We start from the raw sequence: 20,359 nt of genomic DNA, 5'->3' as shown, positions 1-20,359 counted from the left end.
TTTTAAAGAACTGCTGTCTCTATTGGCATAACACCAATGAGCAGCCAGACTATATCGATTGGCTGTATTTATAATAATAATAATAATAATCTTTATTTTTATACAGCGCCTTTCATAGTGTACCACCATCACAAAGCACTTTACAAGATACAAGACTAGGGTGTGTGAACCATGCATCAGCTGCAGAATCACTTACAACAACCTCTCACCCGAAAGACGATGCACAAGGAGGTTAAGTGACTTGCTCAGGGTCACACAGTGAGTCAGTGGCCGAGCTGGGATTTGAACAGGGACCTCCTGGTTAGAAGCCTGTTTCTTTAACCACTGCACCACACAGCCTCCTATAACATAATAATTATATAAATCTCCCTAACCTCCACAACCACACCTACCAATGCTGAGTTACAACCCTCCTTATTGTTATAACCTCCTCCCCAATTTCATCCAGTTTGGACCAGAGCAACTTCCATACTACTTGACTGCAACATGATAAAGACAAACGTAATTGAAAAAGGGTAGATGGAGCTAGAATGTAATGCATGTGAATTCAATTGACCTCCAATACCCTGACAACACACACTAAAGCCAAGCGTAAAGGTGTGAGTTACCTTGGCAGGAGTTCCCCCTCTCCTCATACCCGATGTTGCACAAGCATTTCCCGATGGGTACCAGCCACTCCCCCTCCGTGCTGCAGTACATCCTGGGAGGCTCCTCCTCTTTAGAGTGATTGACGCAGGAGCCCTGCACCTCCACCAGTGACTGGGAGTCCATGGGCACTGTGTCTGAGAACATGGCCAGGTTCTTAACAGTGTACGGGCACTTCTTGAAGTAGACCCGCACAGAGACCAGTGCCACACAGGCCCCCACATCCTGGAAGGCCAAGTAGAACCCCTTCTTGCTCACAGGCCCCACCTCGCGCACCTCAGTGTTGAGCTTGAGGATGCGGTCGCCCAGGTCCATCTGAGTGAAACTCTCGTCGGCCGCGATAGTGTCGATCTTTGTGTACTGGTACTCCTGGAACTTGACCCCTTGGTCCTCGTCCGACTCCATGCAGTACAGGTTGAAGGTCTCCTTGCAGGTGCCCAGCACCAGGGGGATGCTGTTGCAGTCTCTCAGGGTGAACTTGAGCTCCACGTAAATCTTCTGGGCTGAGTTGCGTGGGATCCAGTTGGTCCTTAGCCAGTTGTTCTGGTTGTACTCCATCACGTTGCACACTTGGTAGGTGCGGATCGGGGTGTAGTGCTCGTCCACCCCACTGATCTCTTCCCACTGGAGACACAAGATAAACAACAACAGTTAAATAGGAAGCAACTGACCAGGCACTTGTTTATTTAATATGGTATTACAGAAAGGGTAACCTATGTTTGAGATACAGTATTCATGCCTGAAGAAGAGCTTCATTTACTGGACAGAGGGGAGCTAACGGTTACAGTAACAAGGCCACTCAGTAACTCTGACTTCAACACAGAACTGACCATGAATCCTTGATTCAACTGCAAAAGCCAGACTGTTCATTACAGATGCTGTCATTTGTTTTGGGCTACACAGTATTGATGTCCTAAGGTAGTCTAATTTCTGTTTAATGCTAAGGACACCATTCCACAAGCATTTCACTTTAGATTCAGCTGATTGATACATTAACACTCTTGCTGTCCCATCTGCTTTTATTTATTTATTTGCATTTTTATTTAGTAATAATTATACAGGCAAATATATTGTTCTGAATATCAAAGCTGCAAATCAATATACACTTAAAATCAGAAGCCCAGGGTATTTTTTATTTTTTTTTGCTAAATCTTGCTTTAGGAGTCCCATCAGTCCCATTTACTTTGAACTATTAAAAAACAAAAATCGTAAAGGCATAAAAACTAATTCCAGTGGTGTGCTGGGTAACAAGTATACACAAATATCCGTAACGAGTAACATATACTCCTGTTTTTAGACCCAATCACTTCCGGTGAGAAAACATTTTGCCCCAGTGCATATCGTGATCCACTTTCTGCTTAGCGGAATACTGCTAATGTTTCAGAACTCAACATCTTTGAGTGTTAAAGGGAAATCACAAAAAAAGATCTGCTTGCCTTGCCTTGCTAAAGCTATCCGCATGGTGGGTCTTTCACACTGCATGCGATAGAAACCCGGGAGCCTCCATTGAAAAGCCAGCAGCAAGATTTTTATTTTGTTCTTAAAACTTGTGTGGAATCTTGAACTGTGATCAAAACACCATGTTTCATCTAACAGAGGTCCCTTCTTATGAAATCGCAAAATACTTTACAATATCGTTTCTTGCTTTGTTTTATTGTTACAAGTGTTGTATTCTTCTCAGAAAATGTGCCTTGGCTATTGTATAAAAATAGCGTCCATTTGAATTCAACATTTTTTTTTTTGAGAGCAACCTCATTCTATACTTGGGCAATAAGTCTAATGTTTTCTGTTGATATTATGTGCCTGCATAATACGGAAACAAACTAACAATGGGCTGAATGTTGGATTTGCATCGATATTGCAGCAGAAGGAAACATAATACTTGTTATAAGAGTTCCTGACAGCAAACATTGGGTGGATACTGTATCCTTTTGACAAATTTAGCAAATGACTTTCTTTTGGCAGCAGCCACAGAATGGACCCTGGGATCAGGTTGGAACCCAAGCCTGTTCCCTGAAGTGCATAGCGGCCCTTTGCACTTGCCAGTTTGACATCCTAAGTACAGTAATTGCAGGAAACCTTACCTCATAATTATGCAACCAAATGTCTGTATTACGGAGACCTTTTCTAAGGACCACTGTACTTTCCTAGTATCACTTTACAGCTATGAGTACCCGATAGATGGAAATGCAAAAAGCATTTCCAGTTGGTACATTTGGTGTGGCATGGGTCCAGTCTAGCGTCTCATTTATATACACTGTGGAGTTATGCCAACTGTTAAATATTTACAGCTAATAGATCTGCTGTCACTGGATGTGCGATTACAAGTAATCCTTCTGTTCCAGGAAAAAAAAATGTAATAAAATTATAATCCTGTTCTTGCTTCATATTACTAGAGAAAGTAATACTTGATTACTGTTTAAAAAAACAAACACAATGAGCAATTTGACCATCTGTAGGGTTTCATATGCTGGCTGTGTGCGTACCTCCTTTCGGTATATCTACCAAAAAGGTGACACTATTGAGCAGTTCATTAGCACAGTAGTATTACTTTTACCATTTTTGTAGCCACTGAGATCCTGACTGAATTACCAATTTAGGCTGGAATAAAGTGTTTAGGAATGCATATGTTCAAGCAATAATCAGAGAAAATGTATGAAGTAATATGTATTTAGATTTGATTAAATCCAAAATGCATATGGGTGTTATCATATAAATATATATGCCCTTTTCCATTGACCAATAGGATATCTATAACCACATGATGTAGCAAAAGTAGTAAAAACTTGTTTTTTAACCTTTTTGTAGCAGTTTTTTTAATTAGCCTGCTATCATGGGAATTATCAAGTACGCTATACCAGTGATTTCTTACAATCTAAGGTATTGGGACAGAAAGCAGCCGGCATTAGCAGCCTCTGCTTTTATAATAGCTGTGCAGCCTCCCCTGTAATTTGAATCAAATGAGGAAGATAGGTGGCACCCCCTTGCAGAGCTCTCGAAGTGCCGAATGCTTCTGAAATAATTAATATGTCAGAGGCATCACGGTTTCTCTGGAGAAGTTAATGAAGCTTGCTGAGGACATATGCCACCCTTTTATGGTGGAGCAGTGTCTGGGAGGCCCTGTGCAGCTGAGGGAGGTGAACATGACTCATGAGCTGCAAGCCAGTTGGTGGCACCTGTCCGCCCCCTGTCCGCCCCAGTCTAATTCAGAGATAAGAGAAATACAGGCTGGGGTCTCCACGGACACATGGAGCATGCAGGCCCCAAACTCCAAAGGGAAAGTGTATTTGATATGACATAAGAAAGCCTGTTTTTTTTTAACATACTGCAATTCACAAAAATCAATACGTCAAATACAATGTGAAATACATACATAGTTGGCACTGATTGTCATGTAATACACACATAAGCGGTAGCAAAAAGGAGGCTGTGTGGTCCAGTGGTTAAAGAAAAGGGCTTGTAACCAGGAGGGGTTCAAATCCCACCTCAGCCACTGACTCATTGTGTGACCCTGAGCAAGTCACTTAACCTCCTTGTGCTCCGTCTTTCGGGTGAGACGTAATTGTAAGTGACTCTGCAGCTGATGCATAGTTCACACACCCTAGTCTCTGTAAGTCGCCTTGGATAAAGGCGTCTGCTAAATAAACAAATAATAATAATAATATTATTATTATTATTATTATTTTTTTTCTTAGCAGACGCCCTTATCCAGGGCGACTTACAACTGTTACATCACATTATACATTATTTCACATTATACAGATATCACATTATTTTACATACAATTACCCATTTATACAGTTGGGTTTTTACTGGAGCAATCTAGGTAAAGTACCTTGCTCAAGGGTACAATATAATAATAATAAAAAGAAGTCTGCATCACAGCATGTCAACCCGTGTAAACCAAACACACATACAAGGCTGTCAGTTGAAATGGGCTATGAGATATTAACAGCTGTAGGTCCTGAGTTGGAGAAGATTTCCAGATTCATAAACCTCCATCTCAGGGATGCTTGGTAACTATACCGAGAGAGAAACATGAGATGAAATGAACGCAGGTGTGTTTTATTTACTCTTCAGGCGAAAGTGCTTCCGCTGTACATTTTCAAAATCCTATATTTTATAACAAGTGCCAAGGCAGCTTAAATTTCCTCACAGGCGCAAATGGACAACTGCGGCGGATCAGTCAACTGCTTTTCATCACAGGTTTCCTGAGTGGAAAGGCATAACACACAGTACAGCCCCCACTCACTCTGAAGTCACAATAAGTGCTAATCCCTGTTTATAGGTTTTAGGTTTTTTAGATTTGTTCAGCTGGATATCCATCAGCTCATATTCTGAAGAATTTCCTGTAACTTACAACCCAGTAAAAATGTTAGGATTACAAATCCTAATAGGTTTGTTCATCAATATTGTATCACCCTAACAGATACACATTAGTCCTATAGTTCAGGGAGGGTGTGGCAGGGTGAAAGCCCTGTGTGTGTGTGTGGGGGGGGGGGGGGGGATACTGGCTTGGCAGGGAGGGGGTTAAATTCCTCCGTGCCAGAACACATGGGAATGTGGCTGGAGCCATACGTTGATTAAATGATTCATGATTAATTAGGCTCCAGCCACAGATGTATAAAAAGGGTGATCACGGGTGTTCATTTTTAGAATTAATGTTGGTGATAAAGGTGGGGGTTCATGGTGCTGTGTTTATGTCCACGTCTGTGAGTTTTGTATAGACCTTTTGTTTTGGCCCGTGTGCCTTTTACTTTGTTAAGTGTCTTTTTGTCTGTACTGTTTAGTACTGTGCTTGTTATTAAACGTGCCCATTAGTGCTTAAAATTCTTCACATTCACCAGCCTGAGCTGTGACACTTTACCACTTTACCACAGAGAGGTACAACATTTTAAAACAAAACAACTTTTAAAATAAAGCCTTTTTTTCTTTTTTTGTTTGTTTGTTTACCTAAATAGTTTTACTGAAGAGTTGTGTGTCTGTTAAAGGGGTACAGTATACAGTATATGTTTTCTATTTCATTCATCACCTCAAACACTAAGCCAAATTGACAAACATTTTAGCTAAGGCCCTCCTCAATGTTGTCAATGATAAATTGCCTTAGCCAAAATGTTCTGTGTGGTTACCCTTGTCTAGATGCTTGCACAAATTAAATAAATACATACATACAAAAAAAAAACATAGCAATCATTTAATGTACAGCACTGTGTTTCTGTGTGCTTTAAGAAAATGAATAATCTACTGCAGTTGCCTGTTGATCCTGCACCCCAGATTAAAGCCTTGATGAGATTTCCAGAGGCTGTAGAAAACAGGATTGTGTGTTTAAAGAACTGTCTGCACACTCCAGATTAATATTTACTGCAGCTACTTGAGCAGACTGTAAAGTGAGTGCCCAATGGCTCAGCACTTCATTTGCTTTAACTATTAGGGTTTGTGCTTACACATGCAGAAGAGGACCAGTGAATCCACCAATGGCAGTGCTATAGCAGCAAATTATTTGAAATGAGTTCTAAGGGCTGAGCCTTCAGGGTGAAATGCTTATCAGTTCAAACGAGGTAGTCATGAGTAATTACACCTAGTTCACCTTGAGGCTCGCTTCACAGTAGCCCAGAGTAAACACTGATGAGTGCATATATTGGAGCTTGTAAGTGTAATCTGTTTAGGATTTAGGAGGTTTTGAATGAATGGGCAGCAGTGTGGAGTAGTGGTTAGGGCTCTGGACTCCTGACCGGAGGGTCGTGGGTTCAATCCCAGGTGGGGGACACTGCTGCTGTACCCTTGAGCAAGGTACTTTACCTAGATTGCTCCAGTAAAAAAAAAAAAAAAAACTGTATAAATGGGTAACTGTATGTAAAAATAATGTGATATCTTGTAACAACTGTAAGTCACCCTGGATAAGAGCGTCTGCTAAGAAATAAATAATAATAATAATGAAAATCCCTATTGACTATACTAGCAACACTATATTTTATATACTGTATTTTTTTGTGCTGATATTCTAGTTCAAGTTGTATGCATGCTGCGTCATAAATAAAACATTGGTAAACAAGAGTATAGCAAATGCAAAGCAATTCATTATATATTAGTGTAAAAACTTTACATGATTGTGGGACACTGTAGCTTAATATGTGTATTTGCTAAGCTTCATCAAACCCAAGACCCAGATATTATGTGTGCATGATTGTCATGATATAGCAACACATCTTGGAAGTGTATGTGATTGCATTTACAATATTCCTGCATCATCCCCTGGGGAGATAATAATATTAGCTGCATTAATAGCAATCACAGTGCTTTTGTAGGCAGCTCTTTGGGATCAGAAAGTCTTGAACCGAATTCCTGTGGTTCCTCACAATTCACTGTTTTGCCTCCAGATGCAGCAAGTTTTCAGACTTTGCTAACACAAATTCTGGGAACCAAGATCAGTCTCCTAAGGGATGTCAGCACAGGTCTATCTGAACTGAAAGTGACTTCATCAAACACTTCTCACATGGACCTCAGGCACTAACTTAGTACAAGCAGGTAAGTTATGTGAGTGCAGACCCACCTGGGTTTAGGGAAGAAGTCACCAGGGGATAGTTCACCTCATCGTAAGCACTACTGGTAAGGCTCCTCATGAGTTTAGACCCCTTGCTCCAGTGTTCAGTAATGCGGTAATAATATCCATGACTTCAGCAGGTGAAAAAAGACAAAGACAACTGGGAGTGAGAATGGAGGCTGTCTGTTGATCTTCAGTTCTTCTGATGGGTAAGTGGTTTGCAGCAGTGAGATGACTTTGAGCATTTTAAATTGAGTGAGATGAATTGAGCGTTTTCAATTGAGTCCAAAGTTTTTCTGCCGTACGTTGAGGACTTCCACACAGGGCCTAGCTTTTGTTATCCTGGACCTTATGTCTTCCTCTGCCCCTCCATGTAGGTTGATGATACTTCCAAGGTAAGTGAATTTCTGTACCTTGGTCTTTTGGGCATTGATCTTCAGCCCAATAGATTCTGCATGGCTGTGGAGTCGGTCGGCTTTGCTCTGAATGTGCTCTCTCGTGTGTGAGACCAGTTTCTGATCAGCCAGTCTCAAATCAATCAACAGCTGATTAAAACAGCAAGCATTATGATTTAATACTGAGCAAATGGACAGCAACTGAAAACACAAAACAGCCGCTCCTCAAATATCACATTAGGAAATTTCAGATGCACAAGATTATTGTGCATTGACATATTGTAGCACTTTACAGCAGTGGAGTAGTTCCTGCTGTGTATCTACAAGTGTAATAATATGTAAAACTATCTGTATAGCAGCTGTAACATTCACATTACATTACTGTGCAATTTAACTAATGCACTTTAATGGAAACATTCCCCAAAATAAAGTGGCACCACTAGCACTTGTTTTTCTAAATGTTTCTGCAACCATTCTGAGTGATTCTTATCGCACTGTATATGTATGTATATATATATATATATATATATATATATATATATATATATATATATATATATATATATATATACAGTACTGTGCAAAAGTTTTAGGCAGGTGTGAAAAAATGCTGTAAAGTAAGAATGCTTTCAAAAATGGACATGTTAATAGATTATATTTATCAATTAACTAAATGCAAAGTGAGTGAACAGAAGAAAAATCTAAATCAAATCCATATTTGGTGTGACCACCCTTTGCCTTCAAAACAGCATCAATTCTTCTAGGTACACTTGCACAGTCAGGGATTTTGTAGGCATATAGTCAGGTGTATGATTAAACAATTATACCAAACAGGTGCTAATGATCATCAATCCAATATGTAGGTTGAAACACAATCATTAACTGAAACAGAAACAGCTGTGTAGGAGGAATAAAACGGGGTGAGGAACAGCCAAACTCAGCTAACAAGGTGAGGTTGCTGAAGACAGTTTACTGTCAAAAGTCATACACCATGGCAAGACTGAGCACAGCAACAAGACACAAGGTAGTTATACTGCATCAGCAAGGTCTCTCCCAGGCAGAAATTTCAAGGCAGACAGGGGTTTCCAGATGTGCTGTCCAAGCTCTTTTGAAGAAGCACAAAGAAACGGGCAACGTTGAGGACCGTAGACGCAGTGGTCGGCCAAGGAAACTTACTGCAGCAGATGAAAGACACACCATGCTTACTTCCCTTCGCAATCGGGAGATGTCCAGCAGTGCCATCAGCTCAGAATTGGCAGAAAACAGTGGGACCCTGGTACACCCATCTACTGTCCGGAGAAGTCTGGTCAGAAGTGGCCTTCATGGAAGACTTGCGGCCAAAAAGCCATACCTCCGACGTGGAAACAAGGCCAAGCGACTCACTATGCACGAAAACACAGGAACTTGGGTGCAGAAAAATGGCAGCAGGTGCTCTGGACTGATGAGTCAAAATTTGAAATATTTGGCTGTAGCAGAAGGCAGTTTGTTCCCCGAAGGGCTGGAGAGCGGTACACGAATGAGTGTCTGCAGGCAACAGTGAAGCATGGTGGAGGTTCCTTGCAAGTTTGGGGCTGCATTTCTGCAAATGGAGTTGGGGATTTGGTCAGAATTAATGGTCTCCTCAATGCTGAGAAGTACAGGCAGATACTTATCCATCATGCAATACCATCGGGGAGGCATCTGATTGGCCCCAAATTTATTCTGCAGCATGACAACGACCCCAAACATACAGCAAAAGTCATTAAGAACTATCTTCAGTGTAAAGAAGAACAAGGAGTCCTGGAAGTGATGGTATGGCCCCCACAGAGCCCTGACCTCAACATCATCGAGTCTGTCTGGGATTACATGAAGAGAGAGAAGCAAGTGAGGCTGCCTAAATCCACAGAAGAACTGTGGTTAGTTCTCCAAGATGTTTGGGCCAACCTACCTGCCGAGTTCCTTCAAAAACTGTGTGCAAGTGTACCTAGAAGAATTGATGCTGTTTTGAAGGCAAAGGGTGGTCACACCAGATATTGATTTGATGTAGATTTTTCTTCTGTTCACTCACTTTGCATTTTGTTAATTGATAAATATAAACTATTAACATGTCTATTTTTGAAAGCATTCTTACTTTACAGCATTTTTTCACACCTGCCTAAAACTTTTGCACAGTACTATACATATATATATATATATATATCGAGAGAGAGAGAGAGAGAGAGAGAGTGAGAGAGAGCGAGAGCGAGAGAGAGAGAGTTTGTGCTAAAGTGTTTTGGCCTCAGTTCAGAAGTTGCTCCTCAGTTATATAGTAGGTCTCAGCCATAGACATATGTGTCTTAGACAAGATCAACCAAAGTGTTTTTATGTTAATGAGCATCAGTACCTACTTTGGATCAGGTTTCCTTTTTGCATTGCTGGCAATTCAGAGTAGGCATTTAGTAGATGGCGCTGGTGCTTACTTACATAAAGACACTTTGGAGGATCCAGTCAGTGCTACCTGTGTCTATGGCTGACAATTTGAACTGAAGACAGAATTTGCGGCATTGCAAAAAGAACCAGTCAGAATGCAGGGGTGAGTGATGCAAGGCCAGGCAGTGGCTAGCTAGGCGCTTTGTTGCTTATGTGCGGCGGGTGAAAAGAGACGATTCCCCTGACAGTGTGATTGGAAGTTCCTTGATCATCAGCCCTCCTGACTGGTAAGTGGGTTACAGCGGCAAAGCAGCTTTCAAATTAGGCCTTTTCAATTGGGTAGTAAAACCTGTATATGAATTGAACAATATTGAGCGGTCAATATATCCAAACAGATTCAACATGTAACTGATGGGGGGATGGAACAGCCACAGACGACTGTGAATGCAGTATGTAGTCATTATAGGTGCAAAAGGGATGCAAATAATGGAAAGGAGAGCTATCCCAGGCTTTATGATGAGCTCAATTAGACACCCCTGTGCATTTGACCTCTCTAATTTGTCAAAGCACTCGTACTGTAGCTGAAACTGCTATGCAGTGAGCATCTCATTGCAATCCCTGTTATATTTGCACAGCAATTTCTTTCCCATTTTGTACATATTTAATCTTGTCATGCTTTGAGATCTTAGCTATTTTACTAAAAGCACAAATACCAATACATAATTAGAAGCTGTCCAGGGTCCAGTAGCTGCAATTTATCAAAACTCCCAAAGTAAAGCTATTTTAGTAGAAAGAAAATGCAGTAAACATATTGCAAATCATTTGACCTACTTTTGGTGCATTGAACAGCAATATAATTGTTTTGCCATGTACCTGCTTTAATTCTGTTACTTCCACTGCAGCAGTATCAGACATACACAGATACAGTATAATGCAACTCACGTTCTATCGATATGAAACATGACTTGAGAATGAGTTGTGCTGTGATGCAGGTCAGAATTACTAAGGATGAAATCCAATTACATGCCCTTGTAGGGCTCTATTTTATAGTATGTTATTCTATTCAATAAAATCAGTATCTACATCCCTGTCACAAAGTCCCCATTCCAGGTTTACTTCTTTCAGAAGATAGCACTCTGTAGGAATACGGTTGTCTAAACAAATCAGTATAGTTCATGTTCTGCCAAATAAGTTAAATCCTGTTGAAATGTATTTAACATGCTACTTGACTGCAGCCTGCCACACAGTTTTAGCAACAGAAAAGATGAAACTGTGGGAAAAAACCGAACCCTAACCCTAATTTACACTAAACCCAAACCTGACTTTCTGACACCAAAAGAGCATTTCAACATTGACGCACCCACATATTTATTTCGGGTAAAAAGCAACATTAAATCATATTTTGCAAAGATCTAAAAAAGGTTTGGCATTCATTAAGAGATATGCAAAAACATATATAAGAAAAAATTTTTAAAAAGTCTGATATTTGTGCACAGTGACACCTGGTGGGTGGTTATTATATTGTGCTTTTATTTCTCGCTTTATAACTGGACCTTAGGCTCGAAAACACTACGAGAGACGTGCCAAGCAGGCCAAGAAATGTTAAATAGTCCAATCCAATCTATGAAGTGTTAGTATTTAGGGGCCACAGTACACCTGAATATCCTTTTTCGTTCAAGGGTACGTAATGAATGAGTCCTGTTCTATAAACACATCTTAGTTACGGGGTGATAAAGAATGTCCTTCACTAGCCAGCAGTGTACCGCTGCGCCAAGTCCATCCTGTACCCAGGAACAAACGTCTGTCGATGGTAATTTGCTTGGGAAAGTGGATACCATCTATATAGTCATGCATGCGAAAGATCCAACAAGCTGTCTTCTTCACCATTTATAAACACGCCAAGGAATGCCAAAGCCAGATGCCAGAGATCCTGTGGAGCACGTTGTATAAATCTGTAGAGAACAAGCTGCGCGGTGCGTGAGGGACTTACAGTACACATAAATAACACAGCAATCACTTTGCATACAGGGGGGCAAAACTATTCTATAACTATGCAAACTGTGAATAAACGCTCAGATACATCTGCTCACATCCGGTTGGAATTTAATATTCCACTGTCATAGCGCTTTTGCGTAATGGCATGAAGCCTGGGAATAGAGTTCAGACTGCAGAACAAAGGGCTTGAACACACCAGAGCTCAGGCACTCTAGCTGTGGACTCTTGAAACCTGTTTTAATATGTTGCAGTATAGCATTGCAACATGGCACATGCAATATATTGAATCTATTGTGATTTGTTTTCTAGTATGACATGTCTCGCTACATCTCAGTCAAACTTACCCCATGTGATGGATAAGAGATCCAGCCCAGCTCCCCTTGACTCGCCTTCGAATCCAGCAGATTAACTACAGAACAATAGGAAAAGAGATATAAGCTGCATTCCTTCTTTCTCATTAAGCTCAATTATTCCTCCATCAAAAGAGGTATTTATCCAGTCAGCATGATTCAATTAAACTAAATACACAAACGCACTGCGGAACCCCTTTCTTTTCTTCTAGCACATGTATCCCACTACAACAGGATCACAAGTATTTATTTAAAGCAGGAAGTAAAGCACACACTGTCAACTTGTGCTGAAGCAGTGAGTGGTGACCCGCAGGGAGCTAGCTTACGAGCTGCTTGGTGTCATTAATGTGTACTTTGTTGACTGGATCTGTTCACAGACCCTCGGAGGTCAGCGGCAGGTTTTAGATCTCCTAATCTGCCTCTTATGTGTTTGTTATTTTTCAGATAGAAAAGGAAATGCTCTTTCACATTTATGTCTCCTGGACAAATGTATGTGTAATAATCATGAACCCTATAAAAAAAGTATTATTAAGGTAGGGTGGGGGGGCATCAATTAAAGTTTGAAATCTGAAACAGCCCTGGCAATTTACCTCCTCCTTCATGCAACTAAGTTGGTGCTATGTACTTCTATTTTTTTTTTAATTTAGTAGTCACCAATTATTTTTTATTATTTTCTCCCAATATAGAGTATCCAATTATTATTTAGGCTCAGCTCACTGCTAGCACCCTTGCGCTGACTTGGGAGTGGCGAAGATGAACACACGTTGTCCTGCGCAGCGTTTGCCTTCTGCCGACTGCTTCTTTTCACATTGCAGACTCTCCGTGCAGCCACCTCAGAGCTACAGCATCGGAGTACAACGCAGCTCTAGGCAGCCTACAGGCAAGCCCGCAGGCACCCGGCCAGACTACAGGGGTCGCTGGTGCGCAGTGAGCTGAGGACACCCTGGCCAACATAAGCCCCCCCCCCCCCCCCCCCCCCCCCGGGCGGCGCTCGGCCAATTGTGCGCCGCCCCCTGGGAGCTCCTGTCCACAGTCAGCAATGGAATAGCCTGCCTTTGTGGTTAATTTAATACATGATCCATGCATCGCACCATGAGTAAAACAAAAAAGCTGGTCAATAAATGGCTGTTGCTGACAATATTATACATTTTTTTTGATGACACAGTGCTGGAAACTGGCAGTGGATATTTTGAAATGTCTGTTTCTCTGGTTTTCAGTTGTGTGTGTGCAGCATTCCAGGTTACATAGTCTTGTTACCATTGCTTTTCTTCAACTTTCCTTTACTTTGTTTAACACTGCTTGAACCCCTTGATGAAACACAGTGATCATCGCCACACACATGGATGCAGAACACATTAGGTGATAACAGCACAGAAGATAACCGTCCCAGAAACAAACGCCAGCAGCATTACTATGACAGAAACCAAATGTAGGACTTGGCACTAGTTGAGTGATTTCCTGCCAGGATGTTTTTGTCTGAAGGAAAATAAGACGTGCCACCTGTGGTTCATTTCCTCAGCCAACCGAGGAGACATGGAGGGCCAGATTTCAACCAAAAGGAATTTGTATTGAAAAACAGTAACAGCAAAGGCCAGACAATATTAACATTAGTTTAAAGAGTAAGTAGCGAGATTCCAAAAAATATAACGGTACACGTGCTGCTACAACTGTTTAAATAACATACCTGTAATATAGAGTGACACATCCCCACGTGCTGCTACAACTGTTTAAATAATGTACCTGTAATATAGAGTGACACGTCCCCACGTGCTGCTACAACTGTTTAAATAATGTACCTGTAATATAGCGTGACACGTCCCCACGTGCTGCTACAACTGTTTAAATAACGTACCTGTAATTTTTCTTTACATTGTTAACATCCTGACAACTTTTTACACTTAGAACTTTAAAGTCTATTTCAAATCTCTTTTCAAAATGTCTGCTCTAGTGCACTGATAGTGTAAGGATTATTGCCCACATTGTCAAACAGGTAACACAGCAATAACGATCCATGATGTGGTATGAAACAGAAAAGACAGAGCACTTGTTGTTATGTTTTTTTTTGTTTTGTTTTGTTTTTAATCGCTCTTCCTGCAGTGATTTAGAGGACAGATCTCAAACCCCAGTGCACTAGAGCAGCCATTTTGAAAATATATTTTTCAGAACCCCACTACTTACTATTTAATATATTTAAAGCCATATCTCTGTTTTCTTTTCTTTTTGCGAGGCCCAGTTTAGGTAAGTGGCACTTTACGGAGAAACATTATTATTTGTTTATTTATTATTTGTTTATTTAGCAGACGCCTTTATCCAAGGCGACTTACAGAGACTAGGGTGTGTGAACTATGCAGCAGCTGCAGAGTCACTTACAATTACGTCTCACAAGGAGGTGAAGTGACTTGCTCAGGGTCACACAATGAGTCAGTGGTTGAGGTGGGATTTGAACCGGGGACCTTCTGGTTACAAGCCCGTTTCTTTAACCACTCGACCACACAGCCTCCTCTTTACATCTCTTCCTCGTTGTCTACAGGAAGAGAGAGGGGCAAAACACCTCAGTAGCAGAGGCGTTGATCCCTTTTAGCTTTAGATAACTGCCACAGATTATATTATAGAAAATCATTTTTCTGTACCACAAATAATCAAGATTAAACACGTGCTGATAATATCACAAGGATCGATTATTGTTCCCACCCTATTTAAAAACAAGGGTCTATTCATGATGCATATACATAAGCAGGAAATGCATCATGATATGTGTTTTTACTTCAGATAAATGCATCTAGTAAACATGATTGCAATGTTTAACCCTAGCCTTTGCCCATACTGCATGCTTTGATTCTGCATTACAAAACCTACCCTCATTGGACAGGCAATGACAGTTGTGGTTACAGCTCCATTGGTTTCAGTTTGAATGCCTCAGTGGAAGATGCAGATTGAATTGACCCAGGCCCTTTTAAAATGTGCCTGTGGCATCTCTCGAGTTCAAAATAAAGAAGAGATATCCACTAGCAATGGAGGAATTACATTATGCAGTCCTGTTACTCCTCACAATCCCATCCCTCATACAGACTGAAATTATCAATAGATATCTGACCACTCATCCCTGCAAACTATTTTAATAACAAGAGCCGGAACAGGTGAATCAATACATGCAAGACATAATAATATGGGCTCATAACCGCAGGCTGTCCGCAGGCATCAATCACTCTGATAAATGATCACAGCCAGTCCTGCAATTGTTTCCTTTCATCAGAGCTGTTCTGCTCAATGTAGAAAATACCTCCTCTTTGACTACCAGCAAGGACCACACTCTTACTACCCCAATGCAATTCTCATTCACTCAGACACAGGGGTTTGACGTCTGGCTGAAGCTGTTTAAGTCAAAAATATGCTGTCCAGATAGCTAATAAAAGTCTGCTTGGGGTACTACGATAAAAGTAGAGCAGTGCATAGATTTAAAGTAACGCAGTAAAGTCTATGCAAGCCTAGTGAAGCACAGAAAAAGAAGATAAAGCATAATAAAAAAAATGGTAAACTGAAAAAACTGCACACATTTACAATGGTATCATAGATCCAGCTGAGCATGCTTAGATCCATTAAAACCCAACCAGCTAAATTCCTATATCACTGAGCCATGCATGACAAAAAGGTTCAACAAGCTTTTTAATGAAAGTTACCAGCACACATCCAAAACGATAACTTCAACACAAGCATCTCCTTGTCGTGGTGCAATCTCCAGCAGATGTTCTGTCGTGCGGCAGAAATGTGTTTTCAATTGAAGGCTTATCAAAAGTTACAGCATTATCTTTGTAGCTTACACTAATGCAGTGCTGTGTTAGGGATGTTCCCTCTTACACTAATGCAGTGCCGTGTTAGGGATGTGCTCTCTTACACTAATGCAGTGCTGTGTTAGGGATGTTCCCTCTTACACTAATGCAGTGCCGTGTTAGGGATGTGCTCTCTTACACTAATGCAGTGCCGTGTTAGGGATGTTTCCTCTTACACTAATGCAGTGCTGTGTTAGGGATGTTCCCTCTTACACTAATGCAGTGCCGTGTTAGGGATGTGCTCTCTTACACTAATGCAGTGCCGTGTTAGGGATGTTCCCTCTTACACTAATGCAGTGCCGTGTTAGGGATGTGCTCTCTTACACTAATGCAGTGCCGTGTTAGGGATGTTTCCTCTTACACTAATGCAGTGCTGTGTTAGGGATGTGCTCTCTTACACTAATGCAGTGCCGTGTTAGGGATGTGCTCTCTTACACTAATGCAGTGCCGTGTTGGGGATGTTCCCTCTTACACCAATGCAGTGCCGTGTTGGGGATGTGCTCTCTTACACTAATGCAGTGCAGTGTTAGGGATGTGCTCTCTTACACTAATGCAGTGCTGTGTTAGGGATGTTCCCTCTTACACCAATGCAGTGCCGTGTTAGGGATGTTTCCTCTTACACTAATGCAGTGCAGTGTTAGGGATGTTTCCTCTTACACCAATGCAGTGCCGTGTTAGGGATGTTTCCTCTTACACTAATGCAGTGCAGTGTTAGGGATGTTTCCTCTTACACCAATGCAGTGCCGTGTTAGGGATGTTTCCTCTTACACTAATGCAGTGCAGTGTTAGGGATGTTTCCTCTTACACTAATGCAGTGCAGTGTTAGGGATGTTTCCTCTTACACTAATGCACTGCTGTGTTAGGGATGTTTCCTCTTACACCAATGCAGTGCCGTGTTAGGGATGTTTCCTCTTACACCAATGCAGTGCCGTGTTAGGGATGTTTCCTCTTACACTAATGCACTGCTGTGTTAGGGATGTTTCCTCTTACACCAATGCAGTGCCGTGTTAGGGATGTTTCCTCTTACACCAATGCAGTGCCGTGTTAGGGATGTTTCCTCTTACACTAATGCAGTGCAGTGTTAGGGATGTTTCCTCTTACACTAATGCAGTGCCATGTTAGGGATGTGCCCTCCTATGTCTGGAACTATGCTTGAATGGCACCATAAAACTGGGAAGTAACACAGATGATTAGCAAAGCAGATTCTTTCTAAACCCACAAGTAGGGAAGCCTATTAAAAGCTCTTGTCTGCAATGTAATAAAAATCTGATCCCCACATCAAAGATTAACACAGGAGTAAACGAGTGTTTATGTTAGGCACTGCTAATCCTACATTCCACTTAATAACAGGTTCCTGGAATCAGAAAGGCAGCCAGGTTACTGAATCTAAAATTTAAGTGGGCCAATTAATGCTGATGTTGCTACTGTAAAGTCTAATGTGGATTTTAGTCCTGAGTTAAAGCCTAAAGCAGCTGACAAAGATCAACATTCAGGAAAACAAAATAGATTAATTATTGAGTTTCAGTCAGCAGAAACAGTGTTATCTGCAACTCATTGAATTTTCCTCTCGCTGGAAACTGAAGTCACATAGTGGCATGCAAAAAATATGCCAGGAAATTCACTTAATGCCAGTAAGATACCCTTAAGTTAAACTTACATTTCAACATATATATAGTGGAGACATGATAAAATGAACCATTTTATTAGGAATGGGTCTAGAGGGGGAAAAAAACAAATCCAGTCTTGAGTATAGAATATCAGAAAACATCAACACGTTAAAAATAAATCACATTCTCTTGATTCTAATACACGTGATCTAAGCTACAACAGCAACAACAAACTGGAAACCTTGAAAGATCGAAGTCAAAACAAAGCACTTTTTACACGATAAAAAAAAAAGACAGCCTGCAGTATGTGGCCGATGAGTCTGAAACTATAACCAGAGATGATAATATCCAGTGAAAAGCTTACTCTAAGATATACAGAGTACTGTGCTGGACTGTAGACATGTGCAGAAGAGGCTGCCCAGATTTCTATTTGGATGGAATAAAGACAAACTGTACAGATCTACAATGCCTGCCAAACCATTTTAGCCATTCCGAAAATTGAAAAAAGACACATAATGAGAATGTTTGTCTTTCATTTCAGTTTGATAAATGTTTAGTCACTTATCACTAGTTCTCTGAAGTTGTTCCCAGACATGCTCTATGATGCATGTTCAGCACTTTAGTGCTATGATATACCACAGAATAGGCCCAAATCCTGTCATACTTATGTTACCAGTTAAGCGACTTGCTGTTTTTTATTTTGTTTTTTTTAACTCTGTATTCATTTGACGTTTTTCAAAATGACTTTACAGCCAGGATTACTTTGTGTAAATCTCACAGGGAATTATCCCTTAAACAATACAGCACATGTACTGAACCCCCTCAAAACTACTACAGCTACTGTGTTACAGTCACACAAATACCCAGACCTTTCCTCAAGATCTCTCAGAGGAGGAAATGCTCCACTCAGAGCATGACAATTAACCCTAACAAGGCCCAGTACTTCATCACTCAATTGACAGGCTCCCAAAGCCACTCAAAGCTGTGTGTCAGCCGATCACTGTTGTGGTATACCCATTGGTTTCAATTAGACTGTCAAGCCAATAAAAAGCCATTTAAGTCAGTCCAAGTCTGGAAATGGGCAGATATAATCAGTGTTAACTGCTGGGGTCAACAGCTAATGGTTCAGCACCAGCTCTCAGTCCTATTGGAACATGCTCACATGGTTTAAAACCACCAGTTTTGTCTCATCTGTTTGTTGATAAGAGCAAGCACTGTTAAACTAGTTCCTCATGGCCAGTCACTCTCTGACAAAGATGCAGGCATCTCTCTCATCTTTAACTATTTAACCTCCAACTGCGTGTAGAATTTTTATTTCTAGTTTTGTAACACTTTGGAGTAAAAGGCTTTGTGAATTCCACCTATGGAGTACAATGAACATTATCAGTCAATACCAATGAAAGGACTGCACTGAACACACTGACTCCAAATCCAAAGCCATTCGTGACCTCAGATGAAAAGACAGCTGCAGTCAAAGTGCAGTTAGAAAGGTATATTATATAACACAATGCAGCTGCTATTATTATTATTTATTTATTTATTAGCAGACGCCCTTATCCAGGGCGACTTACAATTGTTACAAGATATCACATTATAGATTATATCATATTATACAGATATCACATTATTTTACATACAATTACCGATTTATACAGTTGGGTTTTTACTGGAGTAATCTAGGTAAAGTACCTTGCTCAGCAGTGTCCCCCACTGGGGATTGAACCCACAACCCTCCGGTCAAGAGTCCAAAGCCCTAACCACTACTCCACACTGCTGCCCTAGTAGTGACATTGCACCTGAATATTATCTGTACTGTCTACATCTAATGTAACTTGAGATCATCATTTCTACAATAGCACATTAACCGCAGTTCTAAGTTAGTACACATAGACCCACTCCAACGGAAGCAAATGTAACATTTGAGTAATCACTATCATGCAAAACCAAAAAGCAGTCAACTACTTGCATGATGTAAATAATGGCGGGAGGTTATAGTATTCTGCAGTACTTACCATATTAAAAATGTACAGCATTTACAATACTTCAAATGTCCAGCAGTGTGCTGCAATAAATGAGAATGTATCTAAATGTGATGTATTTTTTTAATAAAACATATGAATCAAAGTAAATACTGCAGAATACTATAATCGCCTTGCACTGCTCACAGCTGGACATGCTTTTAATATCCACTGGCAATTTAAAGAAGACGGGGGAGATACAAGATTTATGTGAGGGAAGTTTTGCCGTTACACTTTGCCCGTCGGACAAATAGTTTATATTCACTTATTTGTCCTATGTTTGTTCTGTTGCAAGAAAAACACTTCGGGTATATTTCTAGAGCGCCACGCAAGTTTCTGAAAACTGAATTGCGGAAGTCTAGCACCTACACAAACATTTAATAAGTGTTTACGTCCCACCACTATAATTTCTGATTGGCTAGCTGTGGGTAAAAGTGAATCTTCTATTAGTTACAAAGAAACCCAGAAATGGCTGCCCTTAAAGCTAATTAATAGCTTAGATTAGCTAACTAATCTTTAAACTTACGGTATTATTTGCATTTTTTGTAAATTAGCAAATAAATGATACTGCTTTCTTAAGACATGAACCTGAC

At 40.7% G+C, this 20,359-nt stretch overlaps 1 protein-coding gene across 5 annotated transcripts in view; it reads right to left on the bottom strand.

The window, feature by feature from the left end:
* Window positions 1–20,359, bottom strand: part of LOC117405925 (ephrin type-A receptor 3) — a 105,643-nt gene that overhangs the window by 75,028 nt on the left and 10,256 nt on the right. For all 5 annotated transcript variants that reach the window (XM_059030317.1, XM_059030315.1, XM_059030316.1 and 2 more), the window contains exons 2-3: window positions 12,309–12,373; window positions 609–1,269 (exon numbers count right to left, since the gene is read on the bottom strand). In XM_059030317.1, the coding sequence (XP_058886300.1) occupies window positions 609–1,269; window positions 12,309–12,373 (726 nt within the window). The remainder of the gene's footprint in view (window positions 1–608; window positions 1,270–12,308; window positions 12,374–20,359) is intronic.

This window comes from Acipenser ruthenus, chromosome 9 (assembly GCF_902713425.1).
Source record: "Acipenser ruthenus chromosome 9, fAciRut3.2 maternal haplotype, whole genome shotgun sequence".
Classification (NCBI taxonomy): Eukaryota; Metazoa; Chordata; class Actinopteri; order Acipenseriformes; family Acipenseridae; genus Acipenser; species Acipenser ruthenus.
The sequence above is the reverse complement of the archived record's forward strand: the minus strand, read 5'-3'. Positions and strand labels throughout refer to the sequence as shown.